Here is a 17,888-nt window from a genome sequence, read left to right on the forward strand (position 1 = left end):
TCGATGTGGATGGGGACTCCGCCCCTCCGTTTCCTGTAGTCCAATCAGCTCATTTGTCTTGCTGACATTGAGGGAGAGGTTGATGTCATGGCACCCCAATGCCAGGTCTCTGACCTCCTCCCTATAGGCTGTCTCATCTTCATCTGTGATCAGTCCAACCACTGTCGTGTCGTCAGCAAACTTGATGATGGCATTGGTCGTGCGTGGCCACACAGTCGTGGGTGAACAGGGAGTACAGGAGGGGATTAAGCACATACCCCAGAGGGGCCCCCGTGTTGAGGGTCAGTGTGGCGGATGTGTTGTTGCCGCTTGGGGGCGGCCCATCAGGAAGTCCAGGATCCAGTTGCAGAGGGAGATGTTCAGTCCCAGGGTCCTTGGAGGGCACTATGGTGTTGATAACATACAAAGAGAGATAAGACAACCAGGGGCCCTCTCTCTCTCTCTCTCTCTCTCTCCTCTCTCTCTCTCTCTCTCAATCGCCCTGTCTCCGTCTCCTCTCCCTCTCTCTCCTCCCCCTCTCCCTCTCTCTCTCCTCCCCCTCTCCCTCTCTCTCCTCCCCCTCTCCCTCTCTCCTCCCCCTCTTCCTCTCTCTCCTCCCCCTCTCCCTCTCTCTCCTCCCCCTCTCCCTCTCCCTCTCCCTCTCTCCTCCCCCCTCTCCCTCCCTCTCTCTCCTTCCTCTCTCTCCTCCCCTCTCCCTCTCCTCTCCTCTCCCTCTCCCTCCCTCTCTCTCCTCTCCCTCCCGCTCTCATCCTCCCCCCTCTCACTCCCTCTCTCTCTCCTCCCCCTCCCCTCCCTCTCTCTCCTCTCCATCTCCCTCCCTCCATCTCTCTCTCCTCCCTCTCTCCCTCTCTCTCCTCCCCCTCTCCCTCTCCCTCTCCCTCCCTCTCCCTCTCCTCTCCCTCTCTCTCCTCTCCCTCTCCCGCCTGCCCTCTCTCTCCTCTCCCTCCCTCTCTCTCCTCCCCCTCTCACTCCCTCTCTCTCCTCCCCCGCCTGCCCTCTCTCTCCTCTCCCTCCCTCTCTCTCCTCCCCCTCTCACTCCCTCTCTCTCCTCCCCCTCTCCCTCTCCCTCTCCTCTCTCTCTCTCTCTCTCACTCTCTCTCTCTCTCTCTCTCTCTCTCTCTCTCTCTCTCTCTCTCTCTCTCTCTCTCTCTCTCTCTCTCTCTCTCTCTCTCTCTCTCTCTCTCTCTCTGTGTTTATCGTTGGTCTGACCATGTTTGGTAAAGGCTGCTGGTGCTACTCAGTCAGGCGCCTCAGCTCATTGTATCAGACCTGGGTTCAAACACTATTTGAAATCTTTCAAACTCTTTTAGCATTTGCTCTAGTCTGCCTAAAGTACCAGATGGGCGGGGTTTGGACTTTTGAGACTATTCTATTGGTAACATTGCAACAGGCAAGCTCAATCTAGACCAGATAAAGTATTTGAAATTATTTGAAATTGTATTTAAACCCAGATTTCTCTGGTATCACCCTCACACAGTCGCCTTCAGCTAAGACAGAAAGGCTGTTAGTGCCAGAGTTGTGTATATAAACTCATAATGTATGGGGCAGTTCAGCCGTGCTTCCAATTCTAATGAAGCGCAGCCTACTTGCCGACATCAGGAGAGTGCAGATAGGAGCTGAGTGAGACGGTTATATTTGACGGCATCGCTTCAATCATTTAAGCCTTTAAGTGGCTCATAGCGCAAACATTTTAGGTTTCACTGAAATTGAGGATCTTTCTCAGTAGTGTTTCGCTGCTAGACATCACACTGTAGAAACTGAGAAAGGCAGGATTCTGGGTTTCAGGCTACTGTAGGAATAGTTCCCAGAACATACCAGAACATCTCCCTCAGCGCTGCTCTTCTCCCTCTAAAGCATGTTTGCATAGGAGTTGCTTAGTTTAGAGTAACATGAAGCAACCTCTATGGGTTTGTTTGTTCTCTACTAAACTCATGACTTGATTATTGTTGTTCTGCTTTGCTTGTCTCCAGAAGGAACAATGTTGCTAGTGAACACCAGTCTCTTTAATAGAACATACTGCTCATCTGCCCTCTCCCACCGACTTCTCTCTCTCTCTCTCTCTCTCTCTCTCTCTCTCTCTCTCTCTCTCTCTCTCTCTCTCTCTCTCTCTCTCTCTCTCTCTCTCTCTCTCTCTCTCTCTCTCTCTCTCTCTCTCTCCTTCATGCTCTCTCTCTCCTCCATGCTCTCTCTCTCCTCCATGCTCTCTCTCTCCTCCATGCTCTCTCTCTCCTCCCAGAGAGCAAGTTTGCAGAGAGTGTTGGGTCCAGTTGTCTGTCTGCGGCCCATCTCAGTGCCTACCTCCCTCAGAGCAGCCACGACTCCGCAAACTACAGCAACAACCAGCTAGAGAACAACCAGGCCGCCGCTAAGATGGCTACGTTACAACTCAACAGCCAGGCCACCGCTAATATGGCTACGTTACAACTCAACAGCCAGGCCACCGCTAATATGGCTACGTTACAACTCAACAGCCAGGCCACCGCTAATATGGCTACGTTACAACTCAACAACCAGGCCACTGCTATGATGGCTACGTTACAACTCAACAACCAGGCCACCACTAAGATATCTACGTTACAACTCAACAACCAGGCCGCCGCTATGATGGCTACGTTACAGCTCAACAACTACAGCTCAAATACTGTAAGTTCTTTGTCTAACTATTCTGTCTGTATATTGTGTTTATAGACTATATATTCTGTCTGTATATTGTGTTTATAGACTATATATTCTGTCTGTATATTCTGTTTATTGTGGCAGCACCATGTCACCAGGTCAAATGCAAATGTACCTGGGGAATATAGGTGTTTCTGATTCTGACACTTTACAGCTCAACAACTACAGCCAGCTGATCCCCTGCTGTACCACATCTTCCTCCTCCACAACATCATCATCATCCGTCCCATTCTCCGCCCCCCGGATAGTCCGAGCCGGGCTCCCCTCACCGCTCGACACCGACCTCCACTTCCATCCAGTCCACGGCCCCGACGTCATCCTGTCAGCTGACCGCACGGCAGTGTGTACCCACTTCCTTGAGTCTTCAAGGACGCTGGTGTTCTCAGATCGCCCCCTAAGGGTCAGGGAGACGCTCTACGTCGAGGTCGGTCATCTCGGCCTGCCCTACTTCGGGGCGCTCCTCTTCGGACTGACCTCCTGCGACCCAGGGTCCCTCCACGCTGGGGAACTTCCTGCCAACCCGGAGGTGCTGCTGGACAGGAAGGAGTACTGGGTGGTGTACCGCGGCTTTCCCATGCCGTGCTCCGGGGACGTGCTGTCCTTCAGCCTGACCCCCAGCGGTGAGGTGCATCATGGGGTCAATGGGGCGGCCAGAGGGAGGCTGCTGTGTGTCGATTCATCACAAACACTCTGGGCCTTCTTTACCCTGCATGGAGCGGTCAACAGACTCAGGATACTGGGTAGGTTATACACATACAGTATATAATACTATACAACAGACTCAGGATACTGGGTAGGTTATACACATACAGTATATAATACTATACAACAGACTCAGGATACTGGGTAGGTTATACACATACAGTATATAATACTATACAACAGACTCAGGATACTGGGTAGGTTATACACATACAGTATATAATACTATACAACAGACTCAGGATACTGGGTAGGTTATACACATACAGTATATAATACTATACAACAGACTCAGGATACTGGGTAGGTTATACACATACAGTATATAATACTATACAACAGACTCAGGATACTGGGAAAGTTATACCCATACAGTATATAATACTATACAACAGACTCAGGATACTGGGTAGGTTATACACATACAGTATATAATACTATACAACAGACTCAGGATACTGGGTAGGTTATACACATACAGTATATAATACTATACAACAGACTCAGGATACTGGGTAGGTTATACACATACAGTATATAATACTATACAACAGACTCAGGATACTGGGTAGGTTATACACATACAGTATATAATACTATACAACAGACTCAGGATACTGGGTAGGTTATACACATACAGTATATAATACTATACAACAGACTCAGGATACTGGGTAGGTTATACACATACAGTATATAATACTATACAACAGACTCAGGATACTGGGTAGGTTATACACATACAGTATATAATACTATACAACAGACTCAGGATACTGGGTAGGTTATACACATACAGTATATAATACTATACAACAGACTCAGGATACTGGGTAGGTTATACACATACAGTATATAATACTATACAACAGACTCAGGATACTGGGTAGGTTATACACATACAGTATATAATACTATACAACAGACTCAGGATACTGGGTAGGTTATACACATACAGTATATAATACTATACAACAGACTCAGGATACTGGGTAGGTTATTGAGATATACAGTGCCTTCGGAAATTATTCAGACATTTACATTTACATTTACGTCATTTAGCAGACTTACAAATTGGTGCATTCACCTTATGATAGCCAGTGGGACAACCACTTTACATTCTTTTTAAAAATATGAGTATATTTTAAATTTTCATTTGTTTTATATATTATATTATTATATTATTATTTTTGGGGGGGTGGGGTAAGTGGGGTGTAGAAGGATTACTTTATCCTATCCAAGGTATTCCTTAAAGTGGTAGGGTTTCAAGTGTCTCCGGAAGGTGGTCAGTGACTCCGCTGTCCTGGCGTCGTGAGGGAGCTTGTTCCACCATTGGGGTGCCAGAGCAGCGAACAGTTTTGACTGGGCTGAGCGGGAACTATGCTTCCGCAGAGGTAGGGGGACCAGCAGGCCAGAGGTGGAAGAACGCAATGCCCTCGTTTGGGTGTAGGGACTGATCAGAGCCTGAAGGTAAGGAGGTGCCGTTCCCCTCACAGCTCCGTAGGCAAGCACCATGGTCTTATAGCAGATGCGAGCTTCAACTGGAAGCCAGTGGAGTGTGCGGAGGAGCGGGGTGACGTGAGAGAACTTGGGAAGGTTGAACACCAGACGGGCTGCAGCGTTCTGGATGAGTTGTAGGGGTTTAATGGCACAGGCAGGGAGCCCAGCCAACAGCGAGTTGCAGTAATCCAGACGGGAGATGACAAGTGCCTGGATTAGGACCTGTGCCGCTTCCTGTGTAAGGTAGGGTCGTACTCTGCGAATATTGTAGAGCATGAACCTACAGGATCAGGGCACCACTTTGATGTTAGCGGAGAATGACAGGGTGTTGTCCAGGGTCACGCCAAGGTTCTTTGCACTCTGGGAGGAGGACACAACGGAGTTGTCAACCGTGATGACGAGATCATGGAGCGGGCAGTCCTTCCCCGGGAGGAAGAGCAGCTCCGTCTTGCCGAGGTTCAGCTTGAGGTGGTGATCCGACATCCACACTGATATGTCTGCCAGACATGCAGAGATGCGATTCGCCACCTGGTTATCAGAAGGGGGAAAGGAGAAGATTAATTGTGTGTTGTCTGCGTAGCAATGATAGGAGAGGCCATGTGAGGATATGACAGAGCCAAGTGACTTGGTGTATAGCGAGAATAGGAGAGGGCCTAGAACTGAGCCCTGGGGGACACCAGAGGTGAGAGCACGTGGTGCGGAGACAGATTCTCGCCATGCCACCTGGTAGGAGCGACCTGTCAGGTAGGACGCAATCCAAGAGTGAGCCGCGCCGGAGATGCCCAACTCAGAGAGGGTGGAGAGGAGGATCTGATGGTTCACAGTATCAAAGGCAGCGGATAGATCTAGAAGGACAAGAGCAGAGGAGAGAGAGTTAGCTTTAGCAGTGCGGAGAGCCTCCGTGACACAGAGAAGAGCAGTCTCAGTTGAATGACCAGTCTTGAAACCTGACTGATTTGGATCAAGAAGGTAATTCTGAGAGAGATAGCAGGAGAGTTGGCTGTAGACGGCACGCTCAAGAGTTTTGGAGAGAAAAGAAAGAAGGGATACTGGTCTGTAGTTGTTGACATCGGAGGGATTGAGTGTAGGTTTTTTGAGGAGGGGACATAGCCAGCGGACAAGGATGAGTTGATGAGCGAGGTGAGGTAAGGGAGAAGGTCTCCGGAAATGGTCTGGAGAAGAGAGGAGGGGATAGGGTGGCCGTCACAAGTCGCAAGATTTCATCTGGAGAGAGAGGGGAGAAAGAAGTCAAAGCATAGGGTAGGGCAGTGTGAGCAGGATCAGCGGTGTCATTTTACTTAATAAATGAGGATCGGATGTCGTCAACCTTCTTTTCAAAATGGTTGACGAAGTCATCCACAGAGAGGGAGGAGGGAGGGGGAGGAGGAGGAGGATTCAGCTGGGAGGAGAAGGTGGCAAAGAGCTTCCTAGGGTTAGAGGCAGAGACTTTAAGTGGTAGAAAGTGGCTTTAGCAGCAGAAACGGAGGAAGAGAATGTAGAGAGGAGGGAGTGGAAAGATGACAGGTCCGCAGGGAGTCTAGTTTTCCTCCATTTCCACTCGGCTGCCCAGAGCCCTGTTCTATGAGCTTGCAATGAATCGTCAAGCCACGGAGCAGGAGGGGAGGACCGAGCCGGCCGGGAGGATAGGGGACAGAGAGTCAAAAGATTCAGAGAGGGAGGAGGGGAGGGTTGAGGAGGCAGAATCAGGAGATTGGAGGGAGAAGGATTTAGCAGAGGGAAGAGATGATAGGATGGAAGAGGAGAGAGTAGCGGGAGAGAGAGCGTGAAGGTTGCGACGGCACATTACCATCTGAGTAGGGGCAGAGTGAGTAATGTTGGAGGAGAGCAAGAGAGAAAAGGATACGAAGTAGTGGTCGGAGACTTGGAGGGGAGTTGCAGTGAGATTAGTAGAAGAACAGCATCTAGTAAAGATGTGGTCAAGCGTATTGCCTGCCTTGTGAGTAGGGGGGGACAATGAGAGGGTGAGGTCAAAAGAGGAAAGGAGTGGAAAGAAGGAGGCAGAGAGAAATGAGTCAAAGGCAGATGTAGGGAGGTTAAAGTCACCCAGAACTGTGAGGGGTGAGCCATCCTCAAGAAAGGAATTTATCAAGGCGTCAAGCTCATTGATGAACTCTCCAAGGGAACCTGGAGGGCGATAAATGACAAGGATGTTAAGCTTGAATGGGCTAGTGACTGTGACAGCATGGAATTCAAATGAGGAGATAGACAGATGGGTCAGGGGGAAAAGAGAGAATGTCCACTTGGGAGAGATGAGGATTCCTGTGCCACCACCGCGCTGACCAGATGCTCTCGGGTATGCGAGAACACATGATCAGACGAGGAAAGAGCAGTAGGAGTAGCAGTGTTTTCTGTGGTAATCCATGTTTCCGTCAACGGCAAGAAGTCGAGGGACTGTAGGGTGGCATAGGCTGAGATGAACTCTGCCTTGTTGGCCGCAGAACGGCAGTTCCAGAGGCTGCGGAGACCTGGAACTCCATGTGGGTCAATCACGCAGGGACCACCAGATTAGAGTGGAAGCAGCCACGCCGTGTGAAGCGTTTGTATGGCCTGTGCGGAGAGGAGAGAACAGGAATAGACAGACACATAGTTGACAGGCTACAGAGAAAGGCTACACTAATGCAAAGGAAATCGGAATGAAACTAACTAAGCATCTGGGAAAGCGAGAGAGCTTTCATTTGAGTGTTTCACTGAAACACTCAAATATACCTCTCCCAACTTCCACTTTAGAATAATAGATTTTAGTTAGCGTCTGGTCTATTAGCGATGTTACCAAACAAACTAGTTATGTCTCTTACCTCTAGTTAGTGTCTGGTCTGTTAGCGATGTTACCAAACAGACTAGTTATGTCTCTTAGCTCTAGTTAGTGTCTGGTCTATTAGCGATGTTACCAAACAGACTAGTTATGTCTCTTACCTCTAGTTAGCGTCTGGTCTATTAGCGATGTTACCAAACAGACTAGTTATGTCTCTTACCTCTAGTTAGTGTCTGGTCTATTAGCAAAGTTACCAAACAGACTAGTTATGTCTCTTACCTCTAGTTAGCGTCTGGTCTATTAGCGATGTTACCAAACAGACTAGTTCAAACCCCTTGACTTTTTCCACATTTTGTTACATAACAGCCTTATTCTAAAATTGATTAAATTGTTTTTTTCTCTCATCAATGTACTCACAATACCCCATAATGACAAAGCAGAAACAGGTTTTTAGACATTTCTGCTAATTTATAATAAACCCCCTTCCGGAAATAAGACATTTACATAAGTATTCAGACCCTTTACTCAGTACTTTGTTGAAGCACCTTTGGCAGCAACTACAGCCTCGGGTCTTCTTGGGTATGACCCTAAAAGCCTGGCACACCTGTATTTGGGGAGTTTCTCCCATTCTTCTCTGCAGATCCTCGCAAGCTCTGTCAGGTTGGATGGGGAGCGTTGCTGCACAGCTATTTTCAGGTCTCTCCAGAGATGTTCGGCTCTGCCTGGGCCACTCAAGGACATTCAGAGACTTGTCCCGAAGCCACTCCTGCGTTGTCTTGGCTGTGTGCTTAGGGTCGACCTCATGGCTTGGTTTTTGCTGTTACATGCATTGTCAACTGTGGGACCTTTTATAGACAGTTGTGTGCCTTTCCAAATCATGTCCAATCAATTGAATTTACCACAGGTGGAATCCAATGAAGTTGTAGAAACATCTCAAGGATGATCAATGGAAACAACATGCACCTGAGCTCAATTTCGAGTCTCATAGCAAAGGGTCTGAATACTTATGTAAATAAGATTTTTCTGTTTTTCTGTTTTATACATTTGCTAAAATTATGGGGTATTGTGAGTACATTGATGAGTATTTTTATTTATTTAATCCATTTTAGAATAAGGCTGTAACATAACAATATTTGGACAAAGTCGAGGGGTCTGAATACTTTCCGAAGGCACTGTATACTATATCATATAGATACTGTATATAAATCTAATACTCAGCAAAAACCAATGTATCACAGTCACTCTGGCCCTTCTTTACCCTGCATGGAGCTGTCAAATGACTCAGTCCAGCAATGTTTTCAGGTGCAGGGTACTAAACATCCAGTATATCAGCACAAATCCCATACCCATATTGAATGCTTGTACCGTATGGGTTATCCAACGGACAAAGGATTGGTCAGAAATGATACCAGTACACAGTAGTCACACCCTCAGCTTCCTGGATTCCAACAGCCCCTTCAGTTCCCAGTTCTCTTTCTTTCATTCTTTCCCAGACCCAGAGGAATGCTGGTCCGTAGTGATGAGGCCCCCATGGTCCTCTCTGTTCCCCTCTGGGTTATTTTAGGACCTGACTTATCTGCCCTCTCCCACCGACTGCTCCCTTATAAACACACTCTCTCTCTCTCTCTCTCTCTCTCTCTCTCTCTCTCTCTCTCTCTCTCTCTCTCTCTCTCAGCTCAGCCGACCACCCAGATTCATTACAGCTCTCTAGGGGCTTGTTACCAGTGTAAAAATAACTGGAGATTACATTATGATACAAATATCTGATGTAGTGTTATTAGCTATCGTATGACTGTACTGAACAGATGAGTTATGTGATGTGATGCTTTACTGCTGCAGTAACAAGGGAATGTATGTAAATGTTTATCAGTGATGACCATCTCCTAACGCTCATCACCCACGATGCAGTTCATCAGTCTGTCATAGCTCTGTTGCTGTTCTGTATAGCCGTTTATAATGCCACTAGGTCTCTCTCTTCAAAAAGAGATGTAACCCTCTTCTAACCAAACTCGGATATAGAACGAGTCCATATTTCTTTCCTTCTCTTGAAAAAGAGATCATCTGAATTCTAAAATGTAAAGTCTAAAGTTGTCAAAGTTAAAATAGAAGGTAACACGTGTTTGTGTGTTTGTCTGAGGTCAAATAGATTGTATGGCCTGGATTCATTCTGATCAGCGGTAGATCCATCCACATTATAGCGTGCTTGACATTTAAAGGTAATTTCCGACTGAGCCGACATATGCAGCGCTTACCATGAATGCGGTCTCCACGAACGCGGAGCGTGACAAAGTGGGATTGAATCCTAACTGATGTTTACTGTGTGTCTCTTTGTTCCAGGTACGCTCCAGTCCTCCCCCTCCTCCCCCTCCTCCCAGAGCAGTAGTAGTGGTCCAGATGACAGTGATTCTGACCCGGCCTTCAGCGTCAACAGATCCTCCTCTGAGTCCTCCCTGGGTCAGTTACACACGACCGTGATCACACACACATAAATTTGAAGGCTCTATGTAACTGTTATAAAACTCAATTTGCTCATTTTAAGTTGTTTATTAGCTCTTTCCCAGAGCCTCCTCTCGTTCTAACACCTCTCCTATCTCCATCTCCTCCTCAGTGACGGCCTCCAGCTCCCCTCTCAGCCCCCCTGTCTCCCCCACCCTGTCTGCCCCGGAGCTGCCCGGTGGTAAAAACGGGGAGTGCACCGTCTGTTTCAACCAGGAAGTGGACACGGTCATCTACACCTGCGGTCACATGTGTCTTTGTAACGACTGTGGTCTAAAGCTGAAGAGACAGGTCAATGCCTGTTGTCCTATATGCCCGCAGACCCATTAAAGACGTCATCAAGACATATAGACCATGAGGGGAAAGAGACTGGGACATTACTGCAGGCAGGCAGGCTAGAGCAGGGGTATTCAAATACTGCTGGTTTCTGTTCTACTGATAATTAATTGCACACCTGGGTTTGTCCCAGGTCTACATCAGTCCTTGCTTAGAGGGGAAGAATTTTTTAAAAAAGCAGTGGAACTGGCTTTGAGGTCCAGATTTAAATTTGAGGGCTATGGACACAGGACTGAACACTATTGCAACAGGCCCATCAAGGTCATCATCAAGACCTACCCGTCCATGAGAGGAGAGAAAGAAAAATACTGGGACCGGCAGGCAGGGGCGCTGTCTTCCTACCACCCCAGACACGTCTCTTAACAAGCTGGACACTCTACACTACAGCAGGGTCCATCAAGGACATCCCTCATCAAGACATATTGAACCTGATAGACCACACTCCTGCTGTAGACAGAGACACACTGGACACAATGCAGCAGGCAGGCAGGGCCCCTGAAAGAGGATAGATAGGCAGGGCCCTGAAAGAGGATAGGCAGGCAGGGCCCTGAAAGAGGATAGGCAGGCAGGGCCCGAAAGGAGGATAGGCAGCAGGGCCCTGAAAGAGGATAGGCAGGCAGGGCCCTGAAAGAGGATAGATAGGCAGGGCCCTGAAAGAGGATAGATAGGCAGGGCCCTGAAAGAGGATAGATAGGCAGGGCAGGGCCCTGAAGAAGAAGAGGATAGGCAGGCAGGGCCCCTGAAAGAGGATAGGCAGGCAGGGCCCTGAAAGAGGATAGGCAGGCAGGCCCTGAAAGAGGAAGATAGGCAGGGCCCTGAAAGAGGATAGGCAGGCAGGGCCCTGAAAGAGGATAGGCAGGCAGGGCCCTGAAAGAGGATAGGCAGGCAGGGCCCTGAAAGAGGATAGGCAGGCAGGGCCCCTGAAAGAGGATAGGCAGGCAGGGCCCTGAAAGAGGATAGGCAGGCAGGGCCCTGAAAGAGGATAGGCAGGCAGGGCCCTGAAAGAGGATAGGCAGGCAGGGCCCTGAAAGATGATAGACAGGCAGGGCCCTGAAAGAGGATAGGCAGGCAGGGCCCTGAAAGAGGATAGGCAGGCAGGGCCCTGAAAGAGGATAGGCAGGCAGGGCCCTGAAAGAGGATAGGCAGGCAGGGGCCCTGAAAGAGGATAGGCAGGCAGGGCCCTGAAAGAGGATAGGCAGCAGGGCCCTGAAAGAGGATAGACAGGCAGGGCCCTGAAAGAGACAGACCAGACAATGCTGCAGCCCTGGTGGGTGACAGATAGACTGGACATTACAGCAGTAGAGAGAGACAGACTGGACATTACAGACAGACAGCAGACAGACCCCTGGACCCAGACATCGTCTGTCTGTCTATGACAGCCCCAGGTAAGGCACAGGGGGGCCTGTATGCCACAGTCCTTTGTTTGTAGGTGAATGTTTCAAGCTAGGTTGGGTGTGGACAAACACTAATCCACAACCAGACATATTGTAGGGCCTGTGTTAGGTTATCTACAGGACTAGTGTGGACGCTTGCGTGGGAGACTTTTGCCTGAAAAGACTGGCAGAGTCAGACTTGACAGAGACTCTCTCTCTCCTCTCTCTCTCTCTCTCTCTCTCTCTCTCTCTCTCTCTCTCTCTCTCTCTCTCTCTCTCTCTCTCTCTCTCTCTCTCTCTCTCTCTCTCTCTCTCTCTCTCTCTCTCTCTCTCTCTCTCTCTCTCTCTCTCTCTCTCTCTCTCTCTCTCTCTCTCTCTCTCTCTCTCTCTCTCTCTCTCTCTCTCTCTCTCTCTCTCTCTCTCTCTCTCTCTACCTGAGACTCGCTCTACATTAGCTGAGGGAGGCAGGGCTACAATACTTGTTGCTATGACATGTTGCTATGAAGTAGCCTCTACCTGAAGGAGGTGTGTTGCCATGACGAAGCCTTGCACCTTTCCTTTTCCTGTTTGTCTGTCTGTCACATGGTTTTCTAACTGTGTGGTTTTAACTGAGGGGACTCTTCTTTGTCAGTATCAAGTAACTTCTATCTTTGTGCCTTAGACAATGTTTGTCCAATGTCTTTATGTCCAAGTTCTAAATATGACGGCAATCCTATTTGTAAATAAAAGTGTTGTGGGGTTAACGAAGAAGCCCATTGGTCACGGCAGACAGCTTATGCAAAATAAGAAGAGACTGTTTATGTAATGTTTGTAAATGAGAAAAATATATAACCTTATGTTGGCGTGTTGTGTGTCTAACTACCTCTGGAGGAAGATCTGATCACAATGAGATCACAATGTGTCTTTCTACATCGGTCAGAGAATGTGGGCACAAGATCAGGACAAAGGATGGAAGTCAGAACCAAGTATTAACGTGGCTTCTGTGAGAGGAAAGATGAAGGATGCATTTAGTTAATTCACCCCTAGGGGGCAGCCTCTGCAATGAGAAGTGATAACCATCCTAAGTCAAGAGAATGCACTATGACAATCACAACATTGCACTTGACCTTCTTTATTTTAAAGGACATCGTTTTCCATTCCCACTGTACGTTTGTAGGAATCATTATGACAAAAAAAAACACCCAGATGTCATTGGTGCTGCAGAACCAGTTCCTCCACAATTCAGCCTGTCATCCAGAACCTGCCAGTTCACAGGGAAACAACAGAACCTGCCAGATCACAAGGAAACAACAGAACCTTCCAGTTCACAGGGAAACAACAGAACCTGCCAGATCACAAGGAAACAACAGAACCTTCCAGTTGAAAGTGTTGTGGGGTTAATTAAGAAGCACATTGGTCGCAGCAGACAGCTTACGCAACAAAATAAGACTATAAAAAAAGGAAAAGATACAGTTGAAGTCGGAAGTTTACATACTCTTAGGTTGGAGTCATTAAAACTTGTTTTTCAACCACTCCATACATTTCTTGTTAACAAACTATAGTTTTAGCAAGTCGGTTAGGACATCTACTTTGTGCATGACACAAGTAATTTTTCCAACAATTGTTTACAGACAGATTATTTCGCTTATAATTCACTGTATCACAATTCCAGTGGGTCAGACGTTTACATACACTAAGTTGACTGTGCCTTTAAACAGCTTGGAAAATTCCAGAAAATGACGTCATGGCTTTAGAAGCTTCTGATAGGCTAATTGACATCATTTGAGTCAATTGGCGGTGTACCTGTGGATGTATTTCAAGGCCTACCTTCAAACTCAGTGCCTCTTTGCTTGACATCATGGGAAAATTAAAATAAATCAGCCAAGACCTCAGAATTGTTATGGGGAGCGTCGCTGCACAGCTATTTTCAGGTCTCTCCAGAGATGTTCGATCGGGTTCAAGTCCGGGCTCTGGCTGGGCCACTCAAAGACATTCAGACTTGTCCCGAAGCCACTCCTGCATTGTCTTGGCTGTGTGCTTAGGATCATTGTCCTGTTGGAAGGTGAAACTTCGCCCCAGTCTGAGGTCCTGAGCGCTCTGGAGCAGGTTTTCATCAAGGATCTCTCTGTACTTTGCTCTGTTCATCTTTCCCTCGATCCTGACTAGTCTCCCAGTCCCTGCCGCTGAAAAACATCACTACAACATGATGCTGCCGCCACCATGCTTCACCGTAGGGATGGTGCCAGGTTTCCTCCAGACGTGACGCTTGGCATTCAGGCCAAAGAGTTCAATATTGGTTTCATCAGACCAAAGAATCTTGTTTCTCATAGTCTGCGAGTCCTTTAGGTGCCTTTTGGCAAACTCCAAGTGGGCTGTCATGTGCCTTTTACTGAGGAGTGGCTTCCATCTGGCCACTCTACCATAAAGGCCTGATTGGTGGAGTGCTGCAGAGATGGTTGTCCTTCTGGAAGGTTCTCCCAACTCCACGGAGGAACTCTAGAGCTCTGTCAGAGTGACCATCGGGTTCTTGGTCACCTCCCTGACCAAGGCTCTTCTCTCCTGATTGCTCAGTTTGGCCGGGCGGCCAGCTCTAGGAAGAATCTTGGTGGTTCCAATCTTCTTCCATTTAAGAATGATGGAGTCCACTGTTCTTCGGGACCTTCAATGCTGCAGATATTTTTTGGTACCCTTCCCCAGATCTGTTCCTCGACACAATCCTGTTTCGGAGCTCTACGGACAATTCCTTCGACCCCATGGCTTGGTTTTTGCTCTGACATGTACTGTCAACTGTGGGACCTTATATAGACAGGTGTGCCTTTCCAAATCATGTCTAATCAATTGGTGGACTCCAATCAAGTTGTAGAAACATCTCAAGGATGATCAATGGAAACAGGATGCACCTGAGATAAAGTTCGAGTCTCATAGCAAAGGGTCTGAATACTTATTTACATAAGGTATGTTTTCGCTTTGTCATTATGGGGTATTGTGTGTCGATTGCTGAGTATTTGTTAAATCCATTTTAGAATAAGGCTGTAACGTAACAAAATGTGGAAAAAGTCAATACTTTCCGAAGGCACTGTAGTTAATTCATGCATTGAAAAATGATAACAGCCAGCCCCTATGTAACCATCCTAACTCAACAGCCCGCACTTGACCTTTGTTTTAAAGGACATCGTTTTCCATTCCCACTGTACCTTTTGTAGGTATAATGTCATAATGACTAAACAAAAACAAACGTCATGGGTACAGCTGAACCAGTTCCTCCACATTTCAACCATTCATCCAGACCCTTACAGTTGACAAGGAAACAAGTGACTGTTAAAATAGTTTTAATTACAGATAAAAAGGTGGACAAGTGAAGCTAACACGATGAAGACTACTCTATTTAAAATGCCATTTTACAAGTTGATCATTTTATTACCAAGAAGTACGCTACACAAGTCTTAAAGACTAGCTAGTGAAGGGTTAAGCGCTCTACAGAAGACTTTGACAAACAGGGAGCACGCAAGGTTTGGAGAAGGAAACAGGTGTTGAGTATATTGAGACAGCTTACTGACTCCTCAGCGTTTAGAAGGCAATAGAATAGAGGTCAGTGTTTTGACAAGGCAACAGGAAATGGTTCAAAGTAATGTTGAGGGCCTGGTGTGTCGCTGAGACGATGGACGGTCACGTCTGGTTCAGCACTCTCCTTTACGCCTGATGTGAACGTCACTCTTCTGCTCCCTGGGAACACACACAGAGCGGAATTAAAGACACAGAGCGAAACGAGGCAGGCACAGACAGGCAGGCAGACTTGCACAGAGCAAAACAAGTTGTTGAAAGCTTTAGTTGGTTGCTTACATGTTTTCAAAGCACAGCATGCATTCGTTAGAGTAGCTGGTGCCATCGCTTCCACACACTGGCTCATAGTTCCGGGGGCACATGGGCATGCTGTACTGGGAACAGTCAGCCTGTTGGACAAAAAAACAGGTTATGTAATAAAGGACTTTGGTCTCAAATAAAGAGAGAGAGGTATTGGTAACAGTGTACTGGTGCCCTGGTATGACACAATATGAACAGATAACAGGGAACAAACCATAAGTTTCCTGCTCTTTCCACTGGCGTAGTGCACCTGGGGTGTATTCATTAGTCGGATTCTGTTGCAAAACGTTTTGCAAAGCCATTTACAGTTACTCTTGAAACCAAACGCAACAAAAACAGGGCATTTGTCCAATAGAAATTCTCGTTCATTGCAAAACGTTTTACATTTGGAGTAAACGGTTAATTGCTAAACGTTTTAACGGAATCCGATTAATGAATACACCCCTGACTGTCATGTCAACCAATTGTTGACCACGTAGTGACTGTATACATACAGGTGTACTTGGTGAACAATTTAATTTTGTCCTGAGAAAGACCCATATCACTGTTCTACATTACTAACTAATCCAGCCTTTCACTCCAAAACATAAACAAACAGTTTAGCCTGTTTACCTCTGTGGTGCCGTCAGGGAGACTCGCTCCTCGGGCCAAAACTAAAATAGAGAAAGATGTCAAGCCTTAGGGTAATTATGATTTAACGGCAGATTTGATTTCCAGGAGTTCCAATCTAAACGACAGATTGTGCATGTTTTCTCTAGTTTAAAATGTGCGAGTGTGCTAACAATGGCAGTTTGCCGGTAGTATCGACTGTGTGTTTGTCTAAACTGCTCTTAGAAGTTAATGTACCGCTTTTTATTGTTTTTTAATTAAACTATTTGACTGCCACTAATTAAGTAAAAGTCCAGTTGAACAACACTCACCGGCAACGCTGAGAAGGACGAACGTCAGCTGTGTAAAGTTCCACATTGTATATTTTGTGAAGGTGCGTAGGCAGGTGACTACCGGGCATGGGAGCCGTATTTATACCCTGTAGGTCTCCACCCCTAAGGTTCGTCACTAGCTACCACCATCACAGAGTCATTAACCCCGACTATTTCTACAATTTATCTTCTTAAAATGTAGCTAACCCTCTTAACCTTACATTTTAATGAAATTTGGAAACTAGTGGAAACTCAGCCACTACGTAACCATCCTAACTCAGCCACTACGTAACCATCTTAACTCAGCCACTACGTAACCATCTTAACTCAGCCACTACGTAACCATCTTAACTCAGCCACTACGTAACCATCTTAACTCAGCCACTACGTAACCATCTTAACTCAGCCACTACGTAACCATCTTAACTCAGCCACTACGTAACCATCATAACTCAGCCACTACGTAACCATCTTAACTCAGCCACTACGTAACCATCTTAACTCAGCCACTACGTAACCATCATAACTCAGCCACTACGTAACCATCATAACTCAGCCACTACGTAACCATCCTAACTCAGCCACTACGTAACCATCCTAACTCAGAGAGACATGTCGCAATGTGTCCTGTACCTTTTGTGAGGGTGTTGTGCAAACACGAGTGACTTACAGTGAGGGGAAAAAATATTTGATCCCCTGCTGATTTTGTACGTTTGCCCAATGACAAATAAATGATCAGTCTATAATTTTAACGGTAGGTTTATTTGAACAGTGAGAGACAGAATAACAACAAAAAAATCCAGAAAAACGCATGTCACAAATGTTATAAATTGATTTGCATTTTAATGAGGGAAATAAGTATTTGACCCCTCTGGAAAACATGACTTAGTACTTGGTGGCAAAACCCTTGTTGGCAATCACAGAGGTCAGACGTTTCTTGTAGTTGGCCACCAGGTTTGCACACATCTCAGGAGGGATTTTGTCCCACTCCTCTTTGCAGATCTTCTCCAAGTCATTAAGGTTTCGAGGCTGACGTATGGCAACTCGAACCTTCAGCTCCCTCCACATATTTTCTATGGGATTAAGGTCTGGAGACTGGCTAGGCCACTCCAGGACCTTAATGTGCTTCTTCTTGAGCTACTCCTTTGTTGCCTTGGCCGTCCGTGTGTTTTGGGTCATTGTCATGCTGGAATACCCATCCATGACCCATTTTCAATGCCCTGGCTGAGAGAAGGAGGTTCTCACCCAAGATTTGACAGTCCATGGCCCCGT

At 47.0% G+C, this 17,888-nt stretch overlaps 2 protein-coding genes across 2 annotated transcripts in view; one reads left to right on the plus strand and one right to left on the minus strand.

The window, feature by feature from the left end:
- neurl1b (neuralized E3 ubiquitin protein ligase 1B) overlaps positions 1-10,568 on the plus strand; it is a 37,809-nt gene extending 27,241 nt beyond the window's left edge. The window contains 5 exon segments of the mRNA XM_084149807.1: positions 2,237-2,643; positions 2,831-3,416; positions 9,989-10,105; positions 10,260-10,462; positions 10,464-10,568. Coding sequence (XP_084005933.1) covers positions 2,237-2,643; positions 2,831-3,416; positions 9,989-10,105; positions 10,260-10,462; positions 10,464-10,505 — 1,355 coding nt within the window. The 3' untranslated portion in view covers positions 10,506-10,568.
- A 4,579-nt stretch (positions 10,569-15,147) lies between these two features.
- On the minus strand, positions 15,148-16,746 carry LOC311107799 (serine protease inhibitor Kazal-type 1-like). Its single transcript, XM_084150351.1, has 4 exons — positions 16,617-16,746; positions 16,309-16,349; positions 15,676-15,785; positions 15,148-15,558 (listed from the first exon to the last, which is right to left on the minus strand). Exons 1-4 carry the CDS (start codon positions 16,660-16,662, stop codon positions 15,513-15,515), a joined length of 243 nt encoding a protein of 80 aa, XP_084006477.1. The 5' UTR covers positions 16,663-16,746; the 3' UTR covers positions 15,148-15,512.
- Positions 16,747-17,888: the final 1,142 nt, after the last annotated feature.

Source organism: Coregonus lavaretus (assembly GCF_964263955.1).
Source record: "Coregonus lavaretus genome assembly, chromosome: 32".
Lineage (NCBI taxonomy): Eukaryota > Metazoa > Chordata > Actinopteri > Salmoniformes > Salmonidae > Coregonus > Coregonus lavaretus.

Coding starts and splice junctions, on each gene's coding strand:
- LOC311107799 (XM_084150351.1), bottom strand. CDS start 16,662: ATGTGGAACTTTACACAGCTGACGTTCGTCCTTCTCAGCGTTGCCG. Junction 16,350..16,616: donor CGTCCTTCTCAGCGTTGCCG/GTGAGTGTTGTT, acceptor TCTCTATTTTAG/TTTTGGCCCGAGGAGCGAGT. Junction 15,786..16,308: donor TCCCTGACGGCACCACAGAG/GTAAACAGGCTA, acceptor TTTGTCCAACAG/GCTGACTGTTCCCAGTACAG.